At 45.1% G+C, this 27,500-nt stretch overlaps 1 protein-coding gene across 3 annotated transcripts in view; it reads right to left on the bottom strand.

The window, feature by feature from the left end:
* Positions 1 to 1,048: 1,048 nt before the first annotated feature.
* LOC109868317 (ral guanine nucleotide dissociation stimulator-like) overlaps positions 1,049 to 27,500 on the bottom strand; it is an 81,814-nt gene continuing 55,362 nt past the window's right edge. Inside the window, exons 3-17 of one of the 3 annotated variants that reach the window (XM_031802525.1) lie at positions 24,595 to 24,663; positions 23,840 to 24,033; positions 23,225 to 23,346; positions 22,371 to 22,586; positions 21,744 to 21,932; positions 17,747 to 17,824; positions 9,709 to 9,795; positions 9,566 to 9,598; positions 9,338 to 9,459; positions 9,050 to 9,142; positions 8,602 to 8,827; positions 8,200 to 8,274; positions 5,610 to 5,867; positions 5,374 to 5,488; positions 1,049 to 5,073 (exon numbers count right to left, since the gene is read on the bottom strand). In XM_031802525.1, coding sequence (XP_031658385.1) covers positions 4,898 to 5,073; positions 5,374 to 5,488; positions 5,610 to 5,867; positions 8,200 to 8,274; positions 8,602 to 8,827; positions 9,050 to 9,142; positions 9,338 to 9,459; positions 9,566 to 9,598; positions 9,709 to 9,795; positions 17,747 to 17,824; positions 21,744 to 21,932; positions 22,371 to 22,586; positions 23,225 to 23,346; positions 23,840 to 24,033; positions 24,595 to 24,663 — 2,053 coding nt within the window. In that variant the 3' untranslated portion in view covers positions 1,049 to 4,897. The remainder of the gene's footprint in view (positions 5,074 to 5,373; positions 5,489 to 5,609; positions 5,868 to 8,199; positions 8,275 to 8,601; positions 8,828 to 9,049; positions 9,143 to 9,337; positions 9,460 to 9,565; positions 9,599 to 9,708; positions 9,796 to 17,746; positions 17,825 to 21,743; positions 21,933 to 22,370; positions 22,587 to 23,224; positions 23,347 to 23,839; positions 24,034 to 24,594; positions 24,664 to 27,500) is intronic. The other 2 variants (XM_031802527.1, XM_031802526.1) reach the window with 2 other exon arrangements.

The raw sequence follows: 27,500 nt of genomic DNA on the forward strand, positions 1-27,500 counted from the left end.
AATGTATTGTTTATTGATACAGGTAACTGCCAAAATAAAGGAAACACCAACATAGTGTCTTAATAGGGCATTGGGCCACCAAGAGCCGCCAGTGCCAGTGTCTGGCACTGTACTGGAGGAATGCGAGCTGTACTGGAGTTGCTAGCTAATTTGTCCTGGGATATAAACATTGAGTTGATATTTTACCCGAAATGCACAAGGTCCTCTACTCCGCCAGCGAAGACATATGCAAATGTTTTGACACACAGTAAGTTTTTATTAGGTGGTTTTTCTCCAACATTAAACACAATAAGGGGGAAAGCAATATCAAAACTGACCATTATACAAAAACGACAGAGGATTGACGTAAAGCAACCAAAGTCAACGGGATATGGAGACAAGTTGATCCACAAATACTGTGGTATAAACTTCGCATATATATTTATATTTACATATATATTAATTTGTAATTGCATGGGAAAAGAAACAATGTACAATGCTACAAAAAAGTATTTACAAGTTAATAAATAAAGCCAGCAAACACAAAACAGGAAAATGAAGAAAATAATCTAAAGTACAAAGGACATTGAGTCTTTTAATATACAAAAAATACAAAAAGAACATAGAAAAAACATTGAACAGGTAATCGTTAGAAAGTTCAGAGCCTTTGACAGTGACGGAGAGCGATGGCACAAAGGTTTTAAGGATGATCATTGTGAGAGGCAAGGTGACATATTCCTGATCAGTCTGGGTTTCTGAGAGGGACTAACTTAGAGGGATAGGTGGAGAGGTGCAGTCTTTGGCCCTTCATTTACAATAGACACAGAAGAGTGTGTGTGTGTGTGTCACGTACACACACAGACTAGCATTTGTGAAACCTGAAATGCTGACATCTTTTTGTCAGATCCCCCTCTCCAACCTCTGATATATACACTGAGTGTACAAAATATTAAGAACACCTGCTCTTTCCATGACAGACTGACCTTGTGAATCCAGTTGAAAGCTCCACTTCAAATCAGTGTAGATGAAGGGGAGGAGACAGGTTAAAAGAAGCATTTTTAAGCCTTGACACAATTGAGACATTTATTGTTTATGTGTGCCAGTCAGAGGGTGAAGACAAGGGCAAGACAAAATATTTAAGTGCCTTTGAGCAGGGTATGGTAGTATGTGCCAGGTGCATCGGTTTGAGTGTGTCAAAAAACTGCAACGCTGTTGGGTCTCCTGTGTGTATAAAGAATGGTCCACCCCCAAAAGGACATCTAGCCAACTTGAAACTGTGACAAACATTGTAGTCAACATGGGCCAGCATCCCTGTGGAACGCTTTCAACACCTCGTAGAGTCCATGCCCCAACGAATTGAGGCTGTTCTGAGGGCAAAAGGGGGGGTGCAACTCAGTATTAGGAAAGTGTTCCTACTGTTGTGTACACTCAGTGTAGATAGGCTGGGTAGCTGGGGAGGGCACAAAGACATTAGCAAAAAATTAAGATAAGCACACATTCCGGGATGAACGCTTACTGACATTAACTGGAAACCCACTGACACAAATGCATGATTTTTCACAAAAGTTTAAGGATCTCCAGTTAAAGAATCCATCTCTCACTCATTGATCAACCACAAAAAGTATTTAACTGCAGATCCAGGTTCAGCTTTCCCAACACAAATCCTAATCTTGTTAATAGGATGTAGAAATAGACGCTGACCTTGAATCAGGGCTTAGGGGCAACTTCCATCAACACCACTAATATGAAGTCCAGCAAATCACATGTAATCACAGTAGACTACCGGACCCCAACATCCACAAACATACAGCGTCCTTTTCAACACCACCACCAACCAGCACACTTGAAAGCATGAAAATCACTTATATTATACTGCCGTAATGCATTCATAATGCAGTACTAACATGCGATAAATATGACCACCCATGTTTCTGATAACTGACACGTGAAACACGATCATCATAGCACATGAAACCATGTCCATGGCTTTACTGTTAGGCACATCAAGCTTTTGTTGTGAAATGTAGTCTGACGACTGCTGTGGCGTGTTATAGGATTTATGTGGCATTTGACATACCCTTTTTACTGTACTGAGCTGAGCCAAGCTGTACTGCGTTGGCCTGGTTATGTACCATGTCAAAAGAAAATATCAGATCGAGCCAGCACACTACGGTTCAGGTTAGCACAATAGTGTAAAAAGGCTATAAAAGTATAGCCAGTTTATATGTGCCCTCTGATAGAGATGCAATCCCATGTCCCTATTAGAACATTTACTGTCTTGCACATGACACATTGAGTACGGTTACATGCACATTAATAATTTGATGTTAAACTGATTATGAGTATGTATGGCATTAGTCATGTAAACACCTATTTGAAGTAAGCATACGCCAATTAAAACACCTGATTTTCTGAGCCATCTTTAAAGATTTTAGGACATGTAAACGCTTTAATCAGTTATAGCGATGTGTTTGATCTGTGTGTGTGTGTGTGTGTGTGTGTGTGTGTGTGTGTGTGTGTGTGTGTGTGTGTTAGCGCAAGCAGGGCGAGCTTCCTTCTTTTGCACGAGTGAAGTGAGTTAGGAAAAACTTAAAGTACACATCTTAGAAGTCGTTTTCACATAAACGCTGTATGTCCGAACTCAGAATCAACTATGCTTTACAAAGATAACATGGTAGCTGTGGTAGAACGTTGATTTTGACTGCTGATATTCTGCATTCATCAAAGTCCCACCAGGTTGTCTGATTTCAGATCCATGTAAACAGGATTATTAGGAAAATCATTCTTCTTGCAAAACATGTAAACATTTCAATCAAACTATTATATTCATCTGACTATTCACAATAATTGTATTATTGTGTGCATGCAACCGTACTCAGTGTGACACGTTCAGTCAAAAAGTCACTCGTTTCAGAAAACTCTTTGAGCAAAGGCTTGAGTTTTAACACTGTAATCCACAACACTACTGTCATGGCTGCTGTTAAATAGGGATATTAGGTTTGATCCAAAGTGCTGCAATACTGTAGGAAATGGATAGACATGGGGTACTACAAACCAAGGACTCATCTCATACACAAAGAATCACACAACTTCTGATCCTCTCAACAGCAGGCAAACTCACTCCCTCCACTTCAAATCTCAATGCTCCCGAAACCACCTCATACTTCATCATAGTCCACCGGTCTTTGGCACACGTGGAGTTGACAATGTTTTAGTTGAGTTGTACTTTCTCTTCCTCTTTTTCATTTATCTGCTGAATTAACTGAATTGAAATGAAGTTGACCTCCAACCCTGGTACACAAGGATGAAAGGCCTTGTGATGAAAGGAAGGGAGCAAACAAAAGGGACAGTCCTTTCATTCTCGTTTCTTCTTCTTTACACTATAGGGAACAAAAAGACTGGACATTTAAAAACCACGCTTCATTTCACAATACAACATACATCTCTCTCTCCGAGTGCTTGAGTACTTTCCACACACGCACTTCTAGTTAAAAGGGAGCACAGTGTCCTTTTACATACATTTCTCTCCTCCTGCAAGTCATTGACAAGAGGGTCTAGCACACATTGGGGTCCATCAAATGGCTCGGAGCTAACTTTCTTGATGATCTGAGGGAGTGGTCACCATGCCAACAACAGCCATTTTGTGTAGGCAGTTCTACTCTCTAAGGCATTGCCAATCGAGGAGAAGCCATTTAGTGCCATCGTGTTTGAGCCGCAATGGCCGCCCGACTTTGTGCATTTCAGGTCACCATAATGTACTCTAACTGGCCACATCGCTTTTTTTGGCTTCCCAGAAATGCACCCATTAAAACAAATACTGAACCAAAATGCATGCTGGATGCCTCAGTTGCACTATTTCCATGAACCATCATCATTGAGCCCTCATGGCTGCCTACTCCTTCATATCAGGAGAGAGCCTCTCTCTCAAACTCTAGCGTGAAACTGAAAGACATCAGGCATGAAATAAAAGGGGAGGGGGCTGTAGCATTTCATTGTCTGTTAGCACCACTTGGAGAAATAAGACGCAATGCACAAATGCAGAGTGCCGCCGCATCAAAGCAGTGACAAAATGAGCTATTATTGAATGTTTGTTGTAATAATAATGCCCTATTTGTGTGAATAGTGTTAGTTTAACAAACGGGACATGTTCCCATTAGCAGTGAGTAGTTAAAAGGAGTAAAGTTTCTGATGATTGGTTAACAACCCGATGTATCTATCCAGTAGGGGCCTTTCTCTCCCAAAATCCTTTTAGTGGTTCGTTGGAACGCGTTTCCCTCCGCTAGCTGGCAGTACTGAGCATCTGTCCATCTGTCTCAGTCCGCGTGTCGCGGAACATCGAAGAAACAGATGCAGTTGATGGTAGTCTAGAAAGGAGTGTAAAAAAATAGTACCTGAACCTTTGCTGAGGGAGAGGTCTGTAGAAACTAGAGGGAGTGTATCTCCTTTAGAGGGGAGGAATTCATTTTCCTACACACCTAGATGACATAGTTATATTTTTACTCAGGTTTTCCCCTCTCGATTAGGGCATCCACAGAGAGCTGTGAAGCTAACAGGAAGTGATGTGGACTCACAGGAAGTGACCTGAACATGGGTTGTAGCCTGGTTAGGAAACACCTGGGAGAGGGGTCAGATGTGGGTAAGCATACACAGCATCCACACAGAGTCACTACTTCCACAAGGACAGTCACCTGCCTCGCAAAATGGAGTTGAGTGCAAGTTCATTGGCCAATAGGGATTTCCATTCCATTCAGCTTTATTAGTCCTCTGAGGCTTTCACGCTCAGATGCTGAACACGGCCAAGCTGGCAACAGGCCCCTCTACCATGGCACAGCAGGGGTGGCACTCAAAGATGGCACCCAGAAAGCCCAGCAGGAAGCAGGGAGGTGGGTGAGGGTTTCTGGTGACATGGCATTGCCCCTCAGAAGATGCCCTTTGCGATTTTCAGGCCTTTCTGCTTCATTCGCGGCAGGGTGGAGCTGGCCACGTGCTTGGTCCGGCCCACCTTGGGGAAGCCGCGTTTCTTCAGGACAAAGTCGTAGTTGGCCGAAGAGTTCATGGCATAGAAAACGTTGGCATTGTCTGGAATCTTCAGCTCTGTGGAGGGGGGTGCAAAAGAAACATTGGCATGGTTTAAAGACACGTTGAAACAACAGGCAAGAGAGAATGTCAAAATCTGTTAGAGAAGATGGAAGGAGAGATTGTTAGACAAGGCGTGTGCAGTTATTTCTAAAAATGACAGTGACCAGAGATACGAACAGGTCCAGAATGGAGGGTGTGGGGAAAACTGAAATGTTTGTAAGTGTGAAATGTAGTTCAAAATGCATGAACGTTGAGGTTTGTATCTTTCAGGTTCTACTGTAAGTCCTGAGTGAACGTGACAAACAGCTGACTGACCTTTCTCCTCAGAGATCTTCTGCAGCAGTTCGTAATCCTCCGCTCTCTCCCGGTCCAGGTTGTGTTTCACCATGGCCTTCCTGACCACCGCCGGTGTCTTGTCCTGACTGGTCACCTGGAGATCATGCGATGACCACAATACATTTTACTCAACCAGACCTCACAACCACTAAACACATTGGCAGGGAAATTCTCTTTTCTAATCTATCATATTCAAAACGGACGCAGCAGCTCACCAGGATGCTCTTGTACATGTTGCCGTTGTCTACGTCCAGGCTGACCCGGATGATGCAGCAGTCATCCACCTGCTGGTTGTAGAGGGGCAGTGACAGCGACGAGTAGCTGGACACGCCCGACACGGAGCGCTTGTGTGAGCGGGAGCCCGCACCCGCCACAGGCGTGGAGGACATGGAGGAGGAGGAGGCGCTACTGGAGCCCGAGCCAGAGCCCAGACCAGAGGCATCCAAGGAGGACAGAGAGGTAGACTCCCAGAACTGGAGAGAGACAGAGAGAGAGAGAAGGGGGGTAGCACAGGTTAGATCACAGTGCCACTTAAGAATATTGAGATGCAATCAAGTTAAGCAATGCATATTAAACATGATCATTTAACATGACTGGGATCTATTGAATGAATTCCAGTGAATTAAGACAAATACTTGGGAACACTGAAATTGAGGCTGGTGTTTTTTTCTCTAATGGGATCCCCAAGAGTGCTTGCTACTAATATGACATGCACATAAAATGTAGAAAACACAATGAAATATGTGGACAGAAGAATGTGCAACCAGGTGATCTGTTACTATGGATAGAAGGTGAACTGTTACTATGGATACAAGGTGAACTGTTACTATGGATACAAGGTGAACTGTTACTATGGATAGAAGGTGGACTGTTACTTCTACTGAGTAGTATGGATACAAGGTGAACTGTTACTTCTACTGAGTAGTATGGATACAAGGTGAACTGTTACTATGGATACAAGGTGAACTGTTACTTCTACTGAGTAGTATGGATACAAGGTGAACTGTTACTATGGATACAAGGTGAACTGTTACTATGAATACAAGGTGAACTGTTACTTCTACTGAGTAGTATGGATACAAGGTGAACTGTTACTTCTACTGAGTAGTATGGATACAAGGTGAACTGTTACTTCTACTGAGTAGTATGGATACAAGGTGAACTGTTACTTCTACTGAGTAGTATGGATACAAGGTGAACTGTTACTTCTACTGAGTAGTATGGATACAAGGTGAACTGTTACTTCTACTGAGTAGTATGGATACAAGGTGAACTGGTACTATGGATACAAGGTGAACTGTTACTTCTACTGAGTAGTATGGATACAAGGTGAACTGTTACTTCTACTGAGTAGTATGGATACAAGGTGAACTGTTACTATGGATAGAAGGTGAACTGTTACTTCTACTGAGTAGTATGGATACAAGGTGAACTGGTACTATGGATACAAGGTGAACTGTTACTTCTACTGAGTAGTATGGATACAAGATGCACTGTTACTTCTACTGAGTAGTATGGATACAAGGTGAACTGTTACTTCTACTGAGTAGTATGGATACAAGGTGAACTGTTACTATGGATACAAGGTGAACTGTTACTTCTACTGAGTAGTATGGATACAAGATGAACTGTTACTTCTACTGAGTAGTATGGATACAAGGTGAACTGTTACTATGGATACAAGGTGAACTGTTACTTCTATTGAGTATTATGGGTACAAGGTGAACTGTTACTTCTACTGAGTAGTATGGATACAAGGTGAACTGTTACTATGGATACAAGGTGAACTGTTACTTCTACTGAGTAGTATGGATACAAGGTGAACTGTTACTTCTACTGAGTAGTATGGATACAAGGTGAACTGTTACTTCTACTGAGTAGTATGGATACAAGGTGAACTGTTACTTCTACTGAGTAGTATGGATACAAGGTGAACTGGTACTATGGATACAAGGTGAACTGTTACTTCTACTGAGTAGTATGGATACAAGGTGAACTGGTACTATGGATACAAGGTGAACTGTTACTTCTACTGAGTAGTATGGATACAAGGTGAACTGTTACTTCTACTGAGTAGTATGGATACAAGGTGAACTGTTACTATGGATACAAGGTGAACTGTTACTTCAACTGAGTAGTATGGATACAAGGTGAACTGTTACTATGGATACAAGGTGAACTGTTACTATGGATACAAGGTGAACTGTTACTATGGATACAAGGTGAACTGTTACTATGGATACAAGGTGAACTGTTACTATGGATACAAGGTGAACTGTTACTATGGATACAATGTGAACTGTTACTATGGATACAAGGTGAACTGTTACTATGGATACAAGGTGAACTGTTACTATGGATACAAGGTGAACTGTTACTATGGATACAAGGTGAACTGTTACTATGGATACAAGGTGAACTGTTACTATGGATACAAGGTGAACTGTTACTATGGATACAAGGTGAACTGTTACTATGGATACAAGGTGAACTCTTCACCAAAGACACAACAAATAAAACCAGTCAAAACAAAAAAGGTCAAGGTGCAGCGGTGATCAAAGGGAGCAGACACATGAATAAATCGACACCTGCACACGTTCGGAAACTACTCAACACACACACACACACACACACACACACCGTTCTTGCCCATTCACAAAATGGCTACAGGGGTGATGTGATGGTGACGTCACTCAGATAGACACAGTGCAAGCAGCACACTCCTCTGATGGCAGTGTGAAATGACTGCACCACAAGCTAGCACAGGGGAAACAGAGAAATGGTACAGGAAGTATTAAATAGTACCGTGGGTGCCAGGTCAGGCAAGGGGCCGCACTTCCCTAACGTGGAATTGGAATGTTTTACGGAAGGCGTGGAGGTCTACAGAAAAGGAATTAAGAGCTACAGTCACCAGTGGGCCTCACATAAGCTGTTTCTTGTGGGATGGAAGAGTTATACTATGCTAAGACAGTAGTATGGCTATAGTGATCATACAGGTATCATGGTCTTTAAAGCAAGACTCAGAGATATGACATCCCCATCACACATGGTGGGGCAACTGCCAGCTTACAGATGTCAACACACACTCGTAGTAATACATCCCTGTCCACTGACAGGTCATCATTGTAAATAAGAATATATTCTTAAATCGACTTTCCTGTATAAATGAAATAAATAGATATATAGAAGATCTCCTCTCTCTCACACCTTTCGCTCGTGGACATCGGGTGAGTCGGAGATGAAGCTGATATTGATCTCCTCCACATCGGAGCTGCTGGAGCCAGCGGAGGTGACGCTCAGTGAGTCTGCTCCATCACCCCCTCCACCTCCACCCGAGCCCCCCAGGCAGGGGGCGTAACGGAGCTGGTCAAAGGACTTGGAGTGGGAGCTGCCCGCACTGCTGCAGCCTGGCTCCGAGCTGGCAGGCTGGCGACTGAGAGAGGGAGTGAAGAAATGGGAGGGAGAGAGACAGAGAGAGACAGAGAGAGACAGAGAGAGGGGAGAGATGGAAGAGAAAATGCAGGTTGAGAGCAAGAGTGGGAGAAAAGAAGAGCGTGAATAATGAGTTAAAACACATTGACAAAAATAGACTATAAATCATATATAGCACCTATTGAACAGAAATAACTTCCTGCAATAATATTTATTGACTTACTCGCTCCAGCGTTTGATGATTCCTGTGTTCTTCTTCTTGAGAGTGTTGGAGGCTGACTCTGACAATGGCTCGATCTCACATGACTGGCTGTAGCTGTGGAAAAAAACACACAAAGAAGAGCATGTGTTTGTGTGTTCCGGTCTTTCATTACTCCTCCTTTTTTTCCAAAGTCTCCCTCTCTTCCCCCCCCCCTACTGTTCCTCACACCCACAGCAATCTATTTCTGGTGCAGTGTGAAAATACTCTTTCATGTATTTGTAACAGAATACTATCTGTTCTCTCACTTACCTCTCAGCCTCTGTGAGTTTGTCCACACCGGAGAACCACTCTCGGAAACGCTTGTTTCGGGTGAAGTTATAGTTGTTGCAGGCCAGCTGCAGAAGCTTGATCTGGGCAATCACCTCAAACTCCTATACAACCAGAGGAAAGAAAATGATCAATATGCACTCACATCTTCATCATCATTGTAATCACCATAATCATCATCACACTTGAAATTCATATTGCATTTCTCACCTTCCTCCTCTTCTCAAAATTGATCAGCCCTCCCTGTAAACAAGAAAATATGTTATTCAGAACAGAAATTGGGTTGTGTGTAATTTTGAGGAAAGAGGGGATGTGTGAGTGTGTGTTTGTGTGAGTGTGTGTGTGCCACTCACATCCAGGTAGTCCTTCATGGCTGTGTCCATCATGACTAGGTCTGTAAGGAAAGTGCCCAGGTAGGGAATGGTCCCCTGCATCACACTCTGAAATAAACAAACAGGCAGGCAGAGACTGGTGTTAGCGTGTGTTTCAAGTTTTAATGTCACATGCACAAGTACTGCGAAATCAAAACCCAACAATGCAATAATCAAGAACAATATATTACTAGGAAAAAAAAAATCACACGAGAAATAAGAATAAGACACTTGAAATACACAATAAAGTACCGGTAAGTAAGTAAACATACTATATACCGGAAATATTTTAAAAAGTCTGTTCTAATACCATATTTACAGGGATACTGGAGTGGTGGAGGTAGATATGTATAGGGGTAAGGGGACAGGGATACTGGAGTGATGGAGGTAGATATGTATAGGGGTAAGGTGACAGGGATACTGGAGTGGTGGAGGTAGATATGTACAGGGGTAAGGTGACAGGGATACTGGAGTGGTGGAGGTAGATATGTACAGGGGTAAGGTGACAGGGATACTGGAGTGGTGGAGGTAGATATGTATAGGGGTAAGGTGACAGGGATACTGGAGTGGTGGAGGTAGATATGTACAGGGGTAAGGTGACAGGGATACTGGGGTGATGGAGGTAGATATGTATAGGGGTAAGGGGACAGGGATACTGGGGTGATGGAGGTAGATATGTATAGGGGTAAGGGGACAGTGATACTGGAGTGATGTAGGTAGATATGTACAGGGGTAAGGTGACAGGGATACTGGAGTGATGGAGGTAGATATGTATAGGGGTAAGGTGACAGGGATACTGGAGTGATGGAGGTAGATATGTATAGGGGTAAGGTGACAGGGATACTGGAGTGATGGAGGTAGATATGTATAGGGGTAAGGGGACAGGGATACTGGAGTGATGGAGGTAGATATGTATAGGGGTAAGGGGACAGGGATACTGGAGTGACAGAGGTAGATATGTATAGGGGTAAGGGGACAGGGATACTGGAGTGACAGAGGTAGATATGTATAGGGGTCAGGAGACAGGGATACTGGAGTGATGGAGGTAGATATGTATAGGGGTAAGGTGACAGGGATACTGGAGTGACAGAGGTAGATATGTATAGGGGTCAGGAGACAGGGATACTGGAGTGATGGAGGTAGATATGTATAGGGGTAAGGTGACAGGGATACTGGGGTAACGGAGGTAGATATGTATAGGGGTAAGGTGACAGGGATACTGGAGTGACAGAGGTAGATATGGATAGAGGTAAGGGGACAGGGATACTGGGGTAACGGAGGTAGATATGTATAGGGGTAAGGGGTAAGGGGACAGGGATACTGGGGTGATGGAGGTAGATAAGTATAGGGGTAAGGTGACAGGGATACTGGAGTGATGGAGGTAGATATGTACAGGGGTAAGGTGACAGGGATACTGGGGTAACGGAGGTAGATATGTATAGGGGTAAGGTGACAGGGATGCTGGGGTGATGGAGGTAGATATATATAGGGGTAAGGGGACAGGGATACTGGGGTGATGGAGGTAGGTATGTACAGGGGTAAGGGGACAGGGATACTGGAGTGATGGAGGTAGATATATATAGGGGTAAGGGGACAGGGATACTGGAGTGATGGAGGTAGATATGTATAGGGGTAAGGGGACAGGGATACTGGAGTGATGGAGGTAGATATGTATAGGGGTAAGGGGACAGGGATACTGGGGTGATGGAGGTAGATATGTATAGGGGTAAGGGGACAGGGATACTGGGGTAACGGAGGTAGATATGTATAGGGGTAAGGGGACAGGGATACTGGGGTGATGGAGGTAGATATGTATAGGGGTAAGGGGACAGGGATACTGGGGTGATGGAGGTAGATATGTATAGGGGTAAGGGGACAGGGATACTGGGGTGATGGAGGTAGATATATATAGGGGTAAGGTGACAGGGATACTGGGGTGATGGATGTAGATATGTACAGGGGTAAGGGGACAGGGATACTGGGGTAACGGAGGTAGATATGTATAGGGGTAAGGTGACAGGGATACTGGGGTGATGGATGTAGATATGTATAGGGGTAAGGTGACAGGGATACTGGGGTAACGGAGGTAGATATGTATAGGGGTAAGGTGACAGGGATACTGGGGTAACGGAGGTAGATATGTATAGGGGTAAGGTGACAGGGATACTGGGGTAACGGAGGTAGATATGTATAGGGGTAAGGTGACAGGAATACTGGGGTGATGGAGGTAGATATATATAGGGGTAAGGTGACAGGGATACTGGGGTGATGGATGTAGATATGTACAGGGGTAAGGGGACAGGGATACTGGGGTAACGGAGGTAGATATGTATAGGGGTAAGGTGACAGGGATACTGGGGTGATGGATGTAGATATGTATAGGGGTAAGGTGACAGGGATACTGGGGTAACGGAGGTAGATATGTATAGGGGTAAGGTGACAGGGATACTGGGGTAACGGAGGTAGATATGTATAGGGGTAAGGTGACAGGGATACTGGGGTAACGGAGGTAGATATGTATAGGGGTAAGGTGACAGGAATACTGGGGTGATGGAGGTAGATATGTACAGGGGTGACTAGGCAACTGGATAGAAGATAAACAGAGTAGCAGCAGCTTGCAGGTGAGTGGGTGTGCGGGTGTGTAGAGTCAGTATAAATGTATGTGCATATTATGTGTGAGAGCAGATGATGGAGTGAGTGTTTGTGTGTGTGTTGGAGTGAAAAGTGTGTGTGTGTGTGTAGGGCCCTGTGTGTGTCCAGAGAGACTGAAATAAAAAGGTCAATAAAGATACGAGGTAAACTCGGTCTGTGTAGTTATTTTGTTTGTTATTTATCAGTTTTATTGCTTGGGGATAGAAGCTGTTCAAGAGCCTGTTGGGGTCAGACCTGACACACCTTATGCCGTGAGGCAGCAGAGAAAATAGTCTATGGCCTGGGTGGTTGGGGTCTTTGGCGATTTTCCGGGCCTTCTTTTCACACCGCCTGATATAGAGGTCCTGAATGGCAGGAAGCTCGTTCTCAGTGATGTACGTAGCGCCATGTGATCGAGAGCGGTGCTATTGCCATACCAAGCAGTGATGCAGTCAGTCAATATGCTAAATAATTTTTCCCCCTCATCAATCTACACACAATACCCCATAATGACAAAGTGAAAACAGGTTTTTAGAAATACCTTATTTACATAAGTATTCAGACCCTTTACTATGAGACTCAAAATTGAGCTAAGGTGCATCCTGTTTCCATTGATCAACCTTGAGATGTTTCTACAACTAGATTGGAGTCCACCTGTGGTAAATACAATATATTGGACATGATTTGGAAAAGGCACACACGCATCTATATAAGGTCCACAGTTGACAGTGCATGTCAGAGCAAAAACCAAGCCATGATGTCGAAGGAATTGTCTGTAGATCTCCGAGACAGGATTGTGTTGAGGCACAGATCTGGGGAAGGGTACCAAAAAATGGCTGCAGCATTGAAGGTCCCCAAGAACATTCTTAAATGGAAAAAGTTTGGAACCACTAAGACTCTTCCTAGAGCTGGCCGCCCGGCCAAACTGAGCAATCCGGGGTGAAGGGCCCTGGTCAGGAAGGTGACAAAGAACCCGATGGTTACTCTGACAGAGCTCTTCTGTGGAGATGGGAGAAACTTCCAGAAGGACAACCATCTCTGCAGCACTCCAACAATCAGGCCTTTATGGTAGAGTGGCCAGACAGAAGCCTCTCCTGAGTAAAAGGCACATGACAGCCCACTTGGAGTTTGCCAAAAGGCACCTAAAGGACTCTCAGACCATGAGAAACAAGATTCTCTGGTCTGATGAAAGATTGAACTCTTTGCCCTGAATGCCAAGCATCACATCTGGAGGAAACCTGGCACCATCCCTACAGTAAATCATGGTGGTGGCAGCATCATGCTGTGGGGATATTTTTCAGCAGCAGGGACTGGGAGACTAGTCAGAATCGAGGGAAAGATGAATGGAGCAAAAGTACAGAGAGATGCTTGATGAAAACCTGCTCCAGAGCACTCAGGACCTCAGACTGGGGTGAAGGTTCACTTTCCAACAGGACAACGACCCTAAGCACACAGCCAAGACAGCGCAGGTGTGGCTTCGGGACAAGTCTCTGAACTTCCTTGAGTGGCCCAGCCAGAGCCTGGACTTGAACCTGACCGAACATCTCTGGAGAGACTGTAAAATAGCTGTGCAGCAACGCTCCCCATCCAACTTGACAGAGCTTGAGAGGATCTGCAGAGAAGAATAGGAGAAACTTCCCAAATACAGCTGTGCCAAGCTTGTAGTGTCATACCCAAGAAGACTTGAGGCTGTAATTGCTGCCAAAGGTGCTTCAACAAAGTACTGAGTAAAGGGTCTGAATACTTATGGAAATGTGATATTTCCGTTTTTTGTTTGTCATAAATTTGCAAAGATTTAAAAAAAAATGTTTTGTCATTATGTGGTATTGTGTGTAGATTGATGAGTGGGAAAAAACGATTTAAATCAATTTTAGAATAAGGATGACACGTGGAAAAAAATCAAGGGTCTGAATACTTTCCGAATGCACTGTAGTTATTCCTCTTATCTAGGTGGGTGAGGGCAGTGTGGGGAGAAATTGAGATTGGGTCTAAGGGTCTGTTGGGGCAGTATGCAAAATGGAGTGGGTCTAGGGTAGCTGGAATGGTGGAGTTAATGTGTGCCATAACCAGCCTCTCAAAGCACTTCACAGAAGTGAGTGCAACAGGGTGGTAATCATTGTGGCATGAATCCTTAAGAGATCTCAGTAGGCCATGTTAAAACATGGGGATTACATACTGGGACAAGGAGAGGTTGAAAATGACCGTGAACATGCCTGCCAGCTGTTCTGCACATGCAGAGAACGTGCCCTGGAATACCGACGGGGCCCGCGGCCTTGCAGCTGTTGACCTAATTAAAGACCCTTCTCACGTCGGCCTTGGAGAGCGAGATTAGTCCTCTGGGTTGGTGACAGCACTCACACCCGGGTCGGTGACAGCACTCGCACCCGGATCGATGTCAAAGCGTACATAAAATGCATGGAGTTGGTCTGGTAGAGAGACATCGTTGGGCAGATCACGGTTGGGTCTTCCTTTGTAATCCGTAATGGACTGTAGCCCCTGACACATGCGGGTGGCGTCGGAGCCTGTGTAGTATGAATCCACCTTATTCCTATATTGTCTTTTTGCTCGTTTGAGGACTCTGTGGAGGTCATAGCGGTACTTCATGTACTTATTCCTGTCCTCGGCCATAGCCTCAGGGTTGTCTACGATAGCTCTGTATGGGGTAGCCTTGTCCTTTAGTTTAGTGCCAACCTTGGTGTTAATCCAGGACTTTTGGTTGGGGAAGCAGCGAACCCTCAGCGAACCCTAAGTCGATGACGGAGGTGGTTAGCTCATGTTATGTGTGTGTGTGTATGTGTGTACGTGTGCATGCATGACTTTGCTAGTGATTAAATAATGAGTAACATAAATTTTTCATCAGGGGGAAAAAAGTATATGGAAATCAATAATTGAATATCTGCATCTCCCTCTGTGGACACTGCTTATATAAATGAGCTATCTACAGCTGGCTGCTGTTCCCAGTTTAATAAATGCGCAATTGTCATATGATTACATTGTAATTACAGTCAAATTAAGCTGTAAAGTTGCAATACACCACTAGAGTGAGCTGTGAGCATTTTGCGAGTCAGATTGATTCCCCAAACAACCACTAGAGGGCGGTGTGTCCCTTCTTATTCATTCTAATTCTATACACCACAGAGAGAACAATGACATGAATCCCCTTATTGTGAACAGCAAAATACTGCACCTCTAAGCTATTTTCTTTAGAGGCATCCATGACAGCCATTTACTACAAAGTGGGTCAATTTCAAAGGGAGTGATTTTAAAGTGGAGCAGATGAGTGAGAGTGAAAGGGTGAGAGAGCATTGATCCATAAAATTTACATTCGAGTCATTTAGCAGATGCTCTTATCCAGAGCGACTTACAGGAGCAATTTGGGTTAAGAGCCTTGCTGAAGGGCACAGAAAGATTGTTCGCCTGGTCGGCTCAGGGATTCGAACCAGAAAACATGGCAATAGGAGCATGTGTGACTGTGTGTGTCTGAGTGAGCGTGTCAGCAGAGTTCAGTGAGGACAGAGGGACGCTTGTTTTCTATTCTATGGCGTCTTGCCCGCTGGAACACTTCCTGACACGGCTTTTAAAAAACAATGACTCCAGCCTGTCTAATCTACAGGGCCAAGATGGGGGTGCTTGGACTACATCTGTCACCTCTCTCTCTCTCTTTCATTTATATCTTTCCCTCTTTGTCTCTCTGTCCCTCCTTCTGTCCCTCTAGCTATCCCTCACCAAACGAACTATCTTAAGATGAATGCACTGTCATCTCTCGCTCTTGTAAGGCTCTCTGGCTCTCACTCGGTCTTCATTTTTTGACCTCCCCTATACTCTCATCCTCTGTCTGTCAGAACATTTCATCTCTCTCCCTGCTTTTCATGTCATCTATCTCTCTGCTTTTCATGCCATCCTCCATGTCATCTATCTCTCTGCTTTTCATGCCATCCTCCATGTCATCTCTCTCTGCTTTTCATGCCATCCTCCATGTCATCTCTCTCTCTGCTTTCTCCCTGCTTTTCATGTCATCTCTCTCTGCTTTTCATGCCATCCTCCATGTCATCTCTCTCTCTGCTTTTCATGCCATCCTCCATGTCATCTCTCTCTCTGCTTTTCATGCCATCCTCCATGTCATCTCTCTCTCTGCTTTTCATGCCATCCTCCATGTCATCTCTCTCTCTGCTTTTCATGCCATCCTCCATGTCATCTCTCTCTGCTTTTCATGCCATCCTCCATGTCATCTCTCTCTCTGCTTTTCATGCCATCCTCCATGTCATCTCTCTCTGCTTTTCATGCCATCCTCCATGTCATCTCTCTCTCTGCTTTTCATGCCATCCTCCATGTCATCTCTCTCTCTGCTTTTCATGCCATCCTCCATGTCATCTCTCTCTGCTTTTCATGCCATCCTCCATGTCATCTCTCTCTCTGCTTTTCATGCCATCCTCCATGTCATCTCTCTCTGCTTTTCATGCCATCCTCCATGTCATCTCTCTCTCTGCTTTTCATGCCATCCTCCATGTCATCTCTCTCTGCTTTTCATGCCATCCTCCATGTCATCTCTCTCTCTGCTTTTCATGCCATCCTCCATGTCATCTCTCTCTGCTTTTCATGCCATCCTCCATGTCATCTCTCTCTCTGCTTTTCATGCCATCCTCCATGTCATCTCTCTCTGCTTTTCATGCCATCCTCCATGTCATCTCTCTCTCTGCTTTTCATGCCATCCTCCATGTCATCTCTCTATGCTTTTCATGCCATCCTCCATGTCATCTCTCTCTCTGCTTTTCATGCCATCCTCCATGTCATCTCTCTCTCTGCTTTTCATGCCATCCTCCATGTCATCTCTCTATGCTTTTCATGCCATCCTCCATGTCATCTCTCTCTCTGCTTTTCATGCCATCCTCCATGTCATCTCTCTATGCTTTTCATGCCATCCTCCATGTCATCTCTCTCTGCTTTTCATGCCATCCTCCATGTCATCTCTCTATGCTTTTCATGCCATCCTCCATGTCATCTCTCTCTGCTTTTCATGCCATCCTCCATGTCATCTCTCTCTGCTTTTCATGCCATCCTCCATTTCATCTCTCTATGCTTTTCATGCCATCCTCCATTTCATCTCTCTATGCTTTTCATGCCATCCTCCATGTCATCTCTCTCTGCTTTTCATGCCATCCTCCATTTCATCTCTCTATGCTTTTCATGTCATCCTCCATTTCATCTCTCTCTGCTTTTCATGCCATCCTCCATTTCATCTCTCTATGCTTTTCATGCCATCCTCCATTTCATCTCTCTATGCTTTTCATGTCATCCTCCATTTTTTTTCTTCCTCTTCAATCTTTCTAGTATTTTGTCTCTCTTTCTAAGTCCCTCCTTTCTTACATTGCCTCTCTCTTAATGTCCTTACCAGGTCTCGGGGTTGCTGCTGTCTCTTCTGGGCTCGTTTGGGGTTTATTTCCAGGGTGGCGAATTTGGACGTGCCTTCCTAAACAGAAAAAATAACGGAAAACATTCACAGTGAGATCTAAAGCCTAAGCCCCAATTTCAGCAATCAGATAACACTAGTTTCTGTTCAATTAAATGAAAGAATATCCACTTTTACCTGGAATGCGCACCGAGCTTATCATTTATCAAGCTATCAAATGGTGAACATACACTCTCCCCCATTCTACTGCAGAGTATCAGGCAGGGGAGATATATTCCCAAGTTGCACCCCCCCCCCAAACACACATAGCGGCCAACATCTAGATACCCTGACGTATGTATGTGTGTGTTTGTTCTGGAATTTGGGGAATGTCAGGGTTTGATGTCTATGTGTGTGTAAGTGGGCTTAGTTGCTATCTCCCCTACATAACACCTGCACAGTCTCACACCCCCACGCCCAAGTCAAGACCACCCACCAGAACAACCACCTTTATACGGTTCTGTTCTATACTGCTGTACTGTTCTGTACTGTTCTATACTGCTGTACTATTCTGTACTGTTCTATACTGCTATACTGTTCTGTTCTGTTCTATACTGCTGTACTATTCTGTTCTGTTCTATACTGCTGTACTATTCTGTTCTGTTCTATACTGCTATACTGTTCTGTTCTGTTCTATACTGCTATACTGTTCTGTTCTGTTCTATACTGCTATACTGTTCTGTTCTGTTCTATACTGCTGTACTATTCTGTTCTGTTCTATACTGCTATACTGTTCTGTTCTGTTCTATACTGCTATACTGTTCTGTTCTGTTCTATACTGCTATACTGTTCTGTTCTGTTCTATACTGCTATACTGTTCTGTACTGTTCTACTGTTCTGTACTGTTCTATACTGCTGTACTGTTCTGTTCTGTTCTATACTGCTATACTGTTCTGTTCTGTTCTATACTGCTATACTGTTCTGTACTGTTCTACTGTTCTGTACTGTTCTATACTGCTATACTGTTCTGTTCTGTTCTATACTGCTATACTGTTCTGTACTGTTCTACTGTTCTGTACTGTTCTATACTGCTGTACTGTTCTGTTCTATACTGCTATACTGTTCTGTTCTGTTCTATACTGCTATACTGTTCTGTACTGTTCTACTGTTCTGTACTGTTCTATACTGCTGTACTCTTCTGTTCTGTTCTATACTGTTCTACTGTTCTGTACTGTTCTATACTGCTATACTGTTCTGTACTGTTCTACTGTTCTTTACTGTTCTATACTGCTGTACTGTTCTGTACTGTTCTATACTGTTCTACTGTTCTTTACTGTTCTATACTGCTGTACTGTTCTTTACTGTTCTGTACTGTTCTACTGTTCTGTACTGTTCTATACTGCTGTACTGTTCTGTTCTGTTCTATACTGCTATACTGTTCTGTACTGTTCTACTGTTCTGTACTGTTCTATACTGCTGTACTGTTCTGTTCTATACTGTTCTACTGTTCTGTACTGTTCTATACTGCTATACTGTTCTGTACTGTTCTACTGTTCTGTACTGTTCTATACTGCTATACTGTTCTGTACTGTTCTACTGTTCTGTACTGTTCTATACTGCTGTACTGTTCTGTTCTGTTCTATACTGCTATACTGTTCTGTTCTGTTCTATACTGCTATACTATTCTGTTCTGTTCTATACTGCTATACTGTTCTGTTCTGTTCTATACTGCTATACTGTTCTGTTCTGTTCTATACCGTTCTGTTCTATACTGCTGTACTGTTCTGTTCTATACTGTTCTATACTGCTGTACTGTTCTGTACTATACTGCTATACTGTTCTGTTCTATACTGCTATACTGTTCTATACTGTTCTATACTGCTGTACTGTTCTATACAGTTCTATACTGCTATACTGTTCTATACTGTTCTATACCGCTGTACTGTTCTGTACTATACTGCTATACTGTTCTGTTCTGTTCTATACCGTTCTGTGCTATACTGCTGTACTGTTCTGTTCTATACTGTTCTATACTGCTGTACTGTTCTGTATTATACTGCTATACTGTTCTGTTCTATACTGCTACACTGTTCTGTTCTAAACTGTTCTGTTCTATACTGCTAAACTGTTCTGTTCTATACTGCTATACTGTTCTGTTCTATACTGCTATACTGTTCTGTTCTATACTGCTATACTGTTCTGTTCTATACTGCTATACTGTTCTGTTCTATACTGCTATACTATTATGTTCTATACTGCTATAATGTTCTGTTCTATACTGCTATACTGTTCTATACTGCTGTTCTGTTCTATACCGCTATACTGTTCTATACTGCTATACTATTCTGTTCTATACTGCTATACTATTCTGTTCTATACGGCTATACTATTCTGTTCTATACTGCTATACTATTCTGTTCTATACTGCTATACTATTCTGTTCTATACTGCTATACTATTCTGTTCTATACTGCTATACTATTCTGTTCTATACTGCTATACTATTCTGTTCTATACTGCTATACTATTCTGTTCTATACTGCTATACTATTCTGTTCTATACTGCTATACTATTCTGTTCTATACTGCTATACTGTTCTGTTCTATACTGCTATAATGTTCTGTTCTATACTGCTATACTGTTCTGTTCTATACTGCTATACTATTCTGTTCTATACTGCTATACTGTTCTGTTCTATACTGCTATAATGTTCTGTTCTATACTGCTATACTGTTCTGTTCTATACTGCTATACTGTTCTACTGCTGTTCTGTTCTATACCGCTATACTGTTCTATACTGCTGTTCTGTTCTATACCGCTATACTGTTCTATACTGCTATACTATTCTGTTCTATACTGCTATACTGTTCTGTTCTATACTGCTATACTGTTCTGTTCTATACTGCTATACTGTTCTGTTCTATACTGCTATACTATTATGTTCTATACTGCTGTTCTGTTCTGTTCTATACTGCTATACTATTATGTTCTAGACTGCTGTTCTGTTCTATACTGCTATACTGTTCTATACTGCTATACTATTCTGTTCTATACTGCTATACTATTCTGTTCTATACTGCTATACTATTCTGTTCTATACTGCTATACTATTCTGTTCTATACTGCTGTACTGTTCTGTTCTATACTGCTATACTGTTCTGTTCTATACTGCTATACTGTTCTGTTCTATACTGCTATACTATTCTGTTCTATACTGCTATACTATTCTGTTCTATACTGCTATACTGTTCTGTTCTATACTGCTATACTGTTCTGTTCTATACTGCTATACTGTTCTGTTCTATACTGTTCTGTAGTGTTCTATGCTGTTCCATAACAGTTGATAATGGATTGGCTATATGAATCATGTTGCCAAGTGTCCAAAGTGCAATACATTGTTAGCTAAGAACTCTTCTCATTGGGAGGATGACCAAATATCTCACCAAGATATTCAACTAAGATAGGAAACTCCAGATGACAAAATCCCATATTTTGTTTTTCACTTTGTGTTTTTATGTGCTGGAAATGACTTTCAGGGTGTCCTTTTATTCCGTCTCCAAGTGCGTCACACTCGCATGCACATGCCCCGTCACCCCATGATGCTACTGCAGGGTAGTGTGTGACCACACCCAGTTACACCATGAATCTACTGCAGTGTAACACTGTCATCTCATCTTGGGTGATGACACCATCTGTGTGAGAGCAGGAGTACCCCTAGAGTTGTGTGACCTCACACAGGGGAAACTCCATCACTCTAACTGCCTGAAATTAGAGCACTACTATAATCAGAGTGTGTGTGTGAGAGCGCATTTGTGTTTGGGGCGCAGAATCAATAAAGCATTAGCAAAAACATATATACACACACACACTGCTCTGACTACAGTAGTCCTCTGATTTCAGGCAGTGGAGTGATATAGGTTCCCTTGTGTGGGGTCACACCCCTCTACGAGTACTCCTTCACTAACACACACACACACACACACCTGCTCATTAACCTACCTTAATGAGCAGCTCTCTGCTGAGCGAATGATTATTCTCGTCGGAGAAGATTTCTGACAACTCATGGAAGATGCGGAAGTTCTCCCTGGACACCTCGTCCCATGTCCTCTTCAGCCGGTGGACCGGGTTGCACTGCAGAGCAGAGAGGATAGCCCGCAGTGAAGAAAAGTTCTTCAGGATTCGACACTCCTGAAGAGAAAAAAAGACAGTAAATATTCAGATGAATATCAATGGACTCATTTCAGCACCAGGGGCAAATCAATCCAATGTATTGGTAAGGAGACAGAACACCACTAGATACACTTCAGAATTGTTTTACTCAAATAAGACCAACTCTTTGGAACAGAGCATCATGGGTACTGTAATCATCATGCTACACAGCACAAACTGCACCTCTGCAGGACTGAAGGGGAAGGACACCATGCTCTACCCGTGTAGCTCAGTTGGTAAAGCATGGCACTTGCAACACCAGGGTTGTGGGTTTGATTCCCATGGGGGATCAGTATGAAAAAGAAGTATGAAAATGTATGAGCTCACTACTAAATTGCTCTGGCTAAGAGTGTCTGCTAAATGACTATTAATTCAAATGTAATCCCACACCAACTCCTGCTAACAACAGTGTCTCACCCTGGCCACTTCGATCCAGCGCTCCACCAGCTTGGCGCGCTGCGTGGGTTTGAGTGAGCGCTCGCTCAGGCATGTGGCGATGACACAGTTGGTGACGCAGTTGAACTGGGTGACTGTGGCACGGATGGTGGGGGCCAGGTGTTCCTTGCCCTTCTTGTCCCGCTGCGACCAAATACTCCCCAGACAGTGGTAGGGAACCACCTTCTTAAAGAGCTCCTATGAGGAAAAAGGGGAGTAAAGAAGAGGGGGTTTGGAGGAAGACAAACAAAATGGAGGCTTGGTTTCTTGCTGCAACCAGAGATGTATTTTGGATGAGATGAACATGTTTTCACTCCTATGCAGAAGCGAGGGAGAAATCAGAAACAGGCAGATACTTCAGAAGGCTTTGAGGACAATTGATAAAATTGCCTGTTGTACACAAGTCTCTTAATAAATGCCGGTAAGAAAGCTTTTGGAGTGACATTTGTTTCTGAGCGGAAACTCAACAGCAGTGTGGTCCTAAAGCCCTCTGTCTTCTGTCCTCACTTCCTGTCTTATCTAACAGCCCCTGAAGACCGGTCAAGGAAGCCCCTTGGCTCCAACAGGACACAGTTACAGTGTTTCATTTTTCATTTTCGATCAAATCCAAGGAGACTTGCTGGCATGGAAAAATACACATGAACTTTGTGAAAACAATGAGAGAGCAACTCAAACTATGAAGTACCACTATGGAAAATTATGGAAAATAATAGACAACAATTTCATAGAAAACTTAAACAAAGACAGAGTTAATTATTATTTAGGATATGTTAGTACACAAATATGTGCATTTGGGACTAAAGTTTTCTGAGTTTCGTGATGTTTTGGCATCCTACCGCATCCATGAGGGTGAACTGCTCGGCCACCACCGCCGGGTCAAAGTTCAGGAAGTCCAGCTGCTCATCCTCGTAGCCATTCTCCTCCAGTAGGGTGAACGGATAGCCACCATGGTCCAGCACTGAGGGATAACATCACCATTCATTAGCAAAAGAACATGAAACACACGGCTGGGTTTAGTAAACTACTTAATGTAGGGAAGTGAGGGCCCACAGACTCAGATATACCTTTCGTGGAAGATGTGGATCAAAGTATTGTAAGACAATACAGGTATGCGTTGGACTAAACTAGAGCATCTGACTGTGTTGGTTCGACTTTGCTTCCTTCCTTTGCTTCTCTCTCGCACACACACACACACACACACACACACACACACACACACACACACACACACACACACACACACACACACACACACACACACACACAAGCTCTTGGTTGTCTGTAACACTTTCCCTAAGGGATTGACTAACAACAGTGTTATCTGATTTGGAGTACCACCGGAAACATCTGTGGCCTTCCACTAATACTTTGGACTCTCCATGCTCATGTTGAGGAGCTGGGGTCAGGGTCAAAGGTCAAAAGTTCAGCTGGGTGTCGGTCGGTCATCTTACACTCGTGCTCGGGCTCCTGGAGCTGTCGGCGGTGGAAGTGTGTCAGGAGGTTGCAGGCGCGGCGTTCCAGGTCCGATCCTGGGAAGTTCAGGTGCAGGTAGGAGATTAGCCGTCGCAGGCAGCTGTACTCCGGAGGCTTCCAGAAGTCCTCAGAATACTGGTCCAGCCACGCCCCCAAGATGGAGGATATTGTGCTGAGGAAGAGAGAGAGAGACAAAAAAGGAGAGTGAAAGAGAGAGTTAAACATATTACCTTTTATAATGTTAAAAAAGAGGGTGGAAATGAGAAAAAAAGAGAGTGGAGAGGTAGGAAAGATACAGTAGATAAAGGGACTAACTACCATGAAACCGGAGAAAGATAGGAAAGAGATACATACAAAATGTTTGCCCTGAGGATATGGGTCACAAAATATAGGACAATGACAAACTTTGTAACGCGATACAACACCCATATGAACACAATAGAAACATATCCAATGTTCCCAATGGCAGAACTGCTTATGCCAGCAGGATAGTACTGGTGGTATGGAGAGATAAAGAGGTACACCTTTGTAGGGCGGATGTCACGACTTGTGAAGTGTCCTCCTGTCTCAGAAGAATGTCATAGGTATAAGGCAAGCAATACAAATTCCAGGCAACAAAATGTGAAAATTAAGCAAACAGTCTAACAAGGTCTTCTGTACAGCATGTGTTGAATATAGGCTATTTGGGTAAGATGTATTGTCCACAATGTGTGTCAGAGTCAGATAGACTTACTTCCTCAGTTCTGTACGATCGTCGTGAGTCAGTCTGTGGCCCTCTGATCCAAGTTGGAGTTTGGCATACCTGAACACAGTAATCAGTTTGTTAGTCATCCATCCACCCACCCATCCATCCACCCTTTCATCCATCCTCTCATCCACCCCTTCATCCTCTCATCCACCCACTCATCCAACCATCCTCTCCTCCACCCACCCATCCTCTCCTCCACCCACCCATCCATCCTCTCCTGTACCCACCCATCCATCCATCCTCTCCTGTACCCACCCATCGATTCATCGAGTCATTTATGTGTATCTCCATCCACCCATATGTTTCATCCTCTCACCCACCCACCCACCAATCTATCCATCCACCCATCCATCCTCTTATCCACCCATTCTCTCCTCCATCCATCCACCCATCCTCTCATCCACCCACCCACCCATCCATCCTCTCCTCCACCCACCCATTAATCCTCACCTCCAACCACCCATCCATCCATCCTCTCATCCACCCATCGAGTCATTTATGTGTATCTCCATCCACCCATATTTTTCATCCTCTCATCCACCCACCCACCAATCTATCCATCCTTCCACCCATCCATCCTCTCATCCACCCATCCACTCATCCACCCTCCCATCCATCCATTCTCTCCTCCACCCATCCACGCCCCCACCCATCCATCCATCCACCCACCCACCCTCTCATCTACCCATCCATCCTCTCCTCCATCCACCCACCCATCCTCTCCTTCACCCACCCATCCATCCTCTCATCCACCCATCCATCCCTCCATCCTCTCATCCACCCATCCATCCTCCCCACCCACCCACCCACCCACCCATACATCCATCCTCTCCTTCACCCACCCACCCACCCATCCTCTCCTCCACCCACCCACCCATCAACCCATCCCCTCATCCATCCATCCACTCATCCATCCTCTCATCCACCCACCCACCCATCCATCCATCATCTCCTCCACCCATCCATCCTCTCCACCCAGCCACCCACCCATCCATCCATCCTCTCCTTCACCCACCCATACTCTCCTCCATCCACCCACCCATCAACCCATCCCCTCATCCACCCACCCATCCATCCTCTCATCCACCCATCCATCCCACCATCCTCTCATCCACGCACCCATCCTCTCCTCCACCCACCCACCCACCCACCCATCCTCTCCTCCATCCACCCACCCACCCATCCTCTCCTCCATCCACCCACCCATCCTCTCCCCCCACCCACCCACCCATCCTCTCCTTCACCCACCCACCCACCCACCCATCCTCTCCTCCACAACCCATCCCCTCCTCCATCCACCCACCCATCCTCTCCTCCACCCACCCACCCATCCATCCATCCTCCCCTTCACCCACCGACCGACCCACCCACCCACCCTCTCCTCCATCCACCCACCCACCCATCCTCTCCTCCATCCACCCACCCACCCATCCATCCTCTCTCTCCTTCACCCACCCACCCAGCCATCCTCTCCTCCACCCACCCACCCACCCATCCCCTCCTCCATCCACCCACCCACCCTCTCCTCCATCCACCCACCCACCCACCCACCCATCCTCTCCTCCACCCACCCACCCACCCATCCCCTCCTCCATCCACCCACCCACCCTCTCCTCCATCCACCCACCCACCCATCCATCCTCTCCTCCACCCACCCATCCATTCTCTCCTCCACCCACCCATCCATCCTCTCATCCACCCACCCAATCCTCTCCACCCATCCACCCACCCATCCATCCATCCTCTCCTTCACCCACCCACCCATCCTCTCCTCCACCCACCCACCCATCAACCCATCCCCTCATCCATCCATCCTCTCATCCATCCACCCATCCATCCTCTCCTTCACCCACCCACCCATCCTCTCCTCCACCCACCCACTCATCAACCCATCCCCTCATCCATCCATCCACTCATCCATCCTCTCATCCATCCACCCATCCATCCTCTCCTCCACCCACCCATCCATCCTCTCCTCCTCCACCCACCCATCCATCCTCTCCTCCACCCACCCACCCATCAACCCATCCCCTCATCCATCCATCCTCTCATCCATCCACCCATCCATCCTCTCCTCCACCCACCCACCCATCCTCTCCTCCACCCACCCACCCATCAACCCATCCCCTCATCCATCCATCCACTCATCCATCCTCTCATCCATCCACCCATCCATCCTCTCCTCCACCCACCCATCCATCCTCTCCTCCTCCACCCACCCATCCATCCTCTCCTCCACCCACCCACCCATCAACCCATCCCCTCATCCATCCATCCACTCATCCATCCTCTCATCCATCCACCCATCCATCCTCTCCTCCACCCACCCACCCATCCTCTCCTCCACCCACCCACCCATCAACCCATCCCCTCATCCATCCATCCTCTCATCCATCCACCCATCCATCCTCTCCTTCACCCACCCACCCATCCTCTCCTCCACCCACCCACCCATCCATCCTCTCCTCCACCCATCCACTCATCCATCCTCTCATCCATCCACCCATCCATCCTCTCCTCCACCCACCCATCCATCCTCTCCTCCTCCACCCACCCATCCATCCTCTCCTCCACCCACCCACCCACCCACCATCAACCCATCCCCTCATCCATCCATCCACTCATCCATCCTCTCATCCATCCACCCATCCATCCTCTCCTCCACCCACCCACCCATCCTCTCCTCCACCCACCCACCCATCAACCCATCCCCTCATCCATCCATCCACTCATCCATCCTCTCATCCATCCACCCATCCATCCTCTCCACCCACCCACCCACCCACCCACCCACCCACCCACCCACCCATCCATCCATCCATCCATCCATCCTCTCCTTCACCCACCCACCCATCCTCTCCTCCACCCACCCATCCATTCTCTCCTCCACC

The sequence above is a fragment of the Oncorhynchus kisutch genome, linkage group LG23 (assembly GCF_002021735.2).
Source record: "Oncorhynchus kisutch isolate 150728-3 linkage group LG23, Okis_V2, whole genome shotgun sequence".
Classification (NCBI taxonomy): domain Eukaryota; kingdom Metazoa; phylum Chordata; class Actinopteri; order Salmoniformes; family Salmonidae; genus Oncorhynchus; species Oncorhynchus kisutch.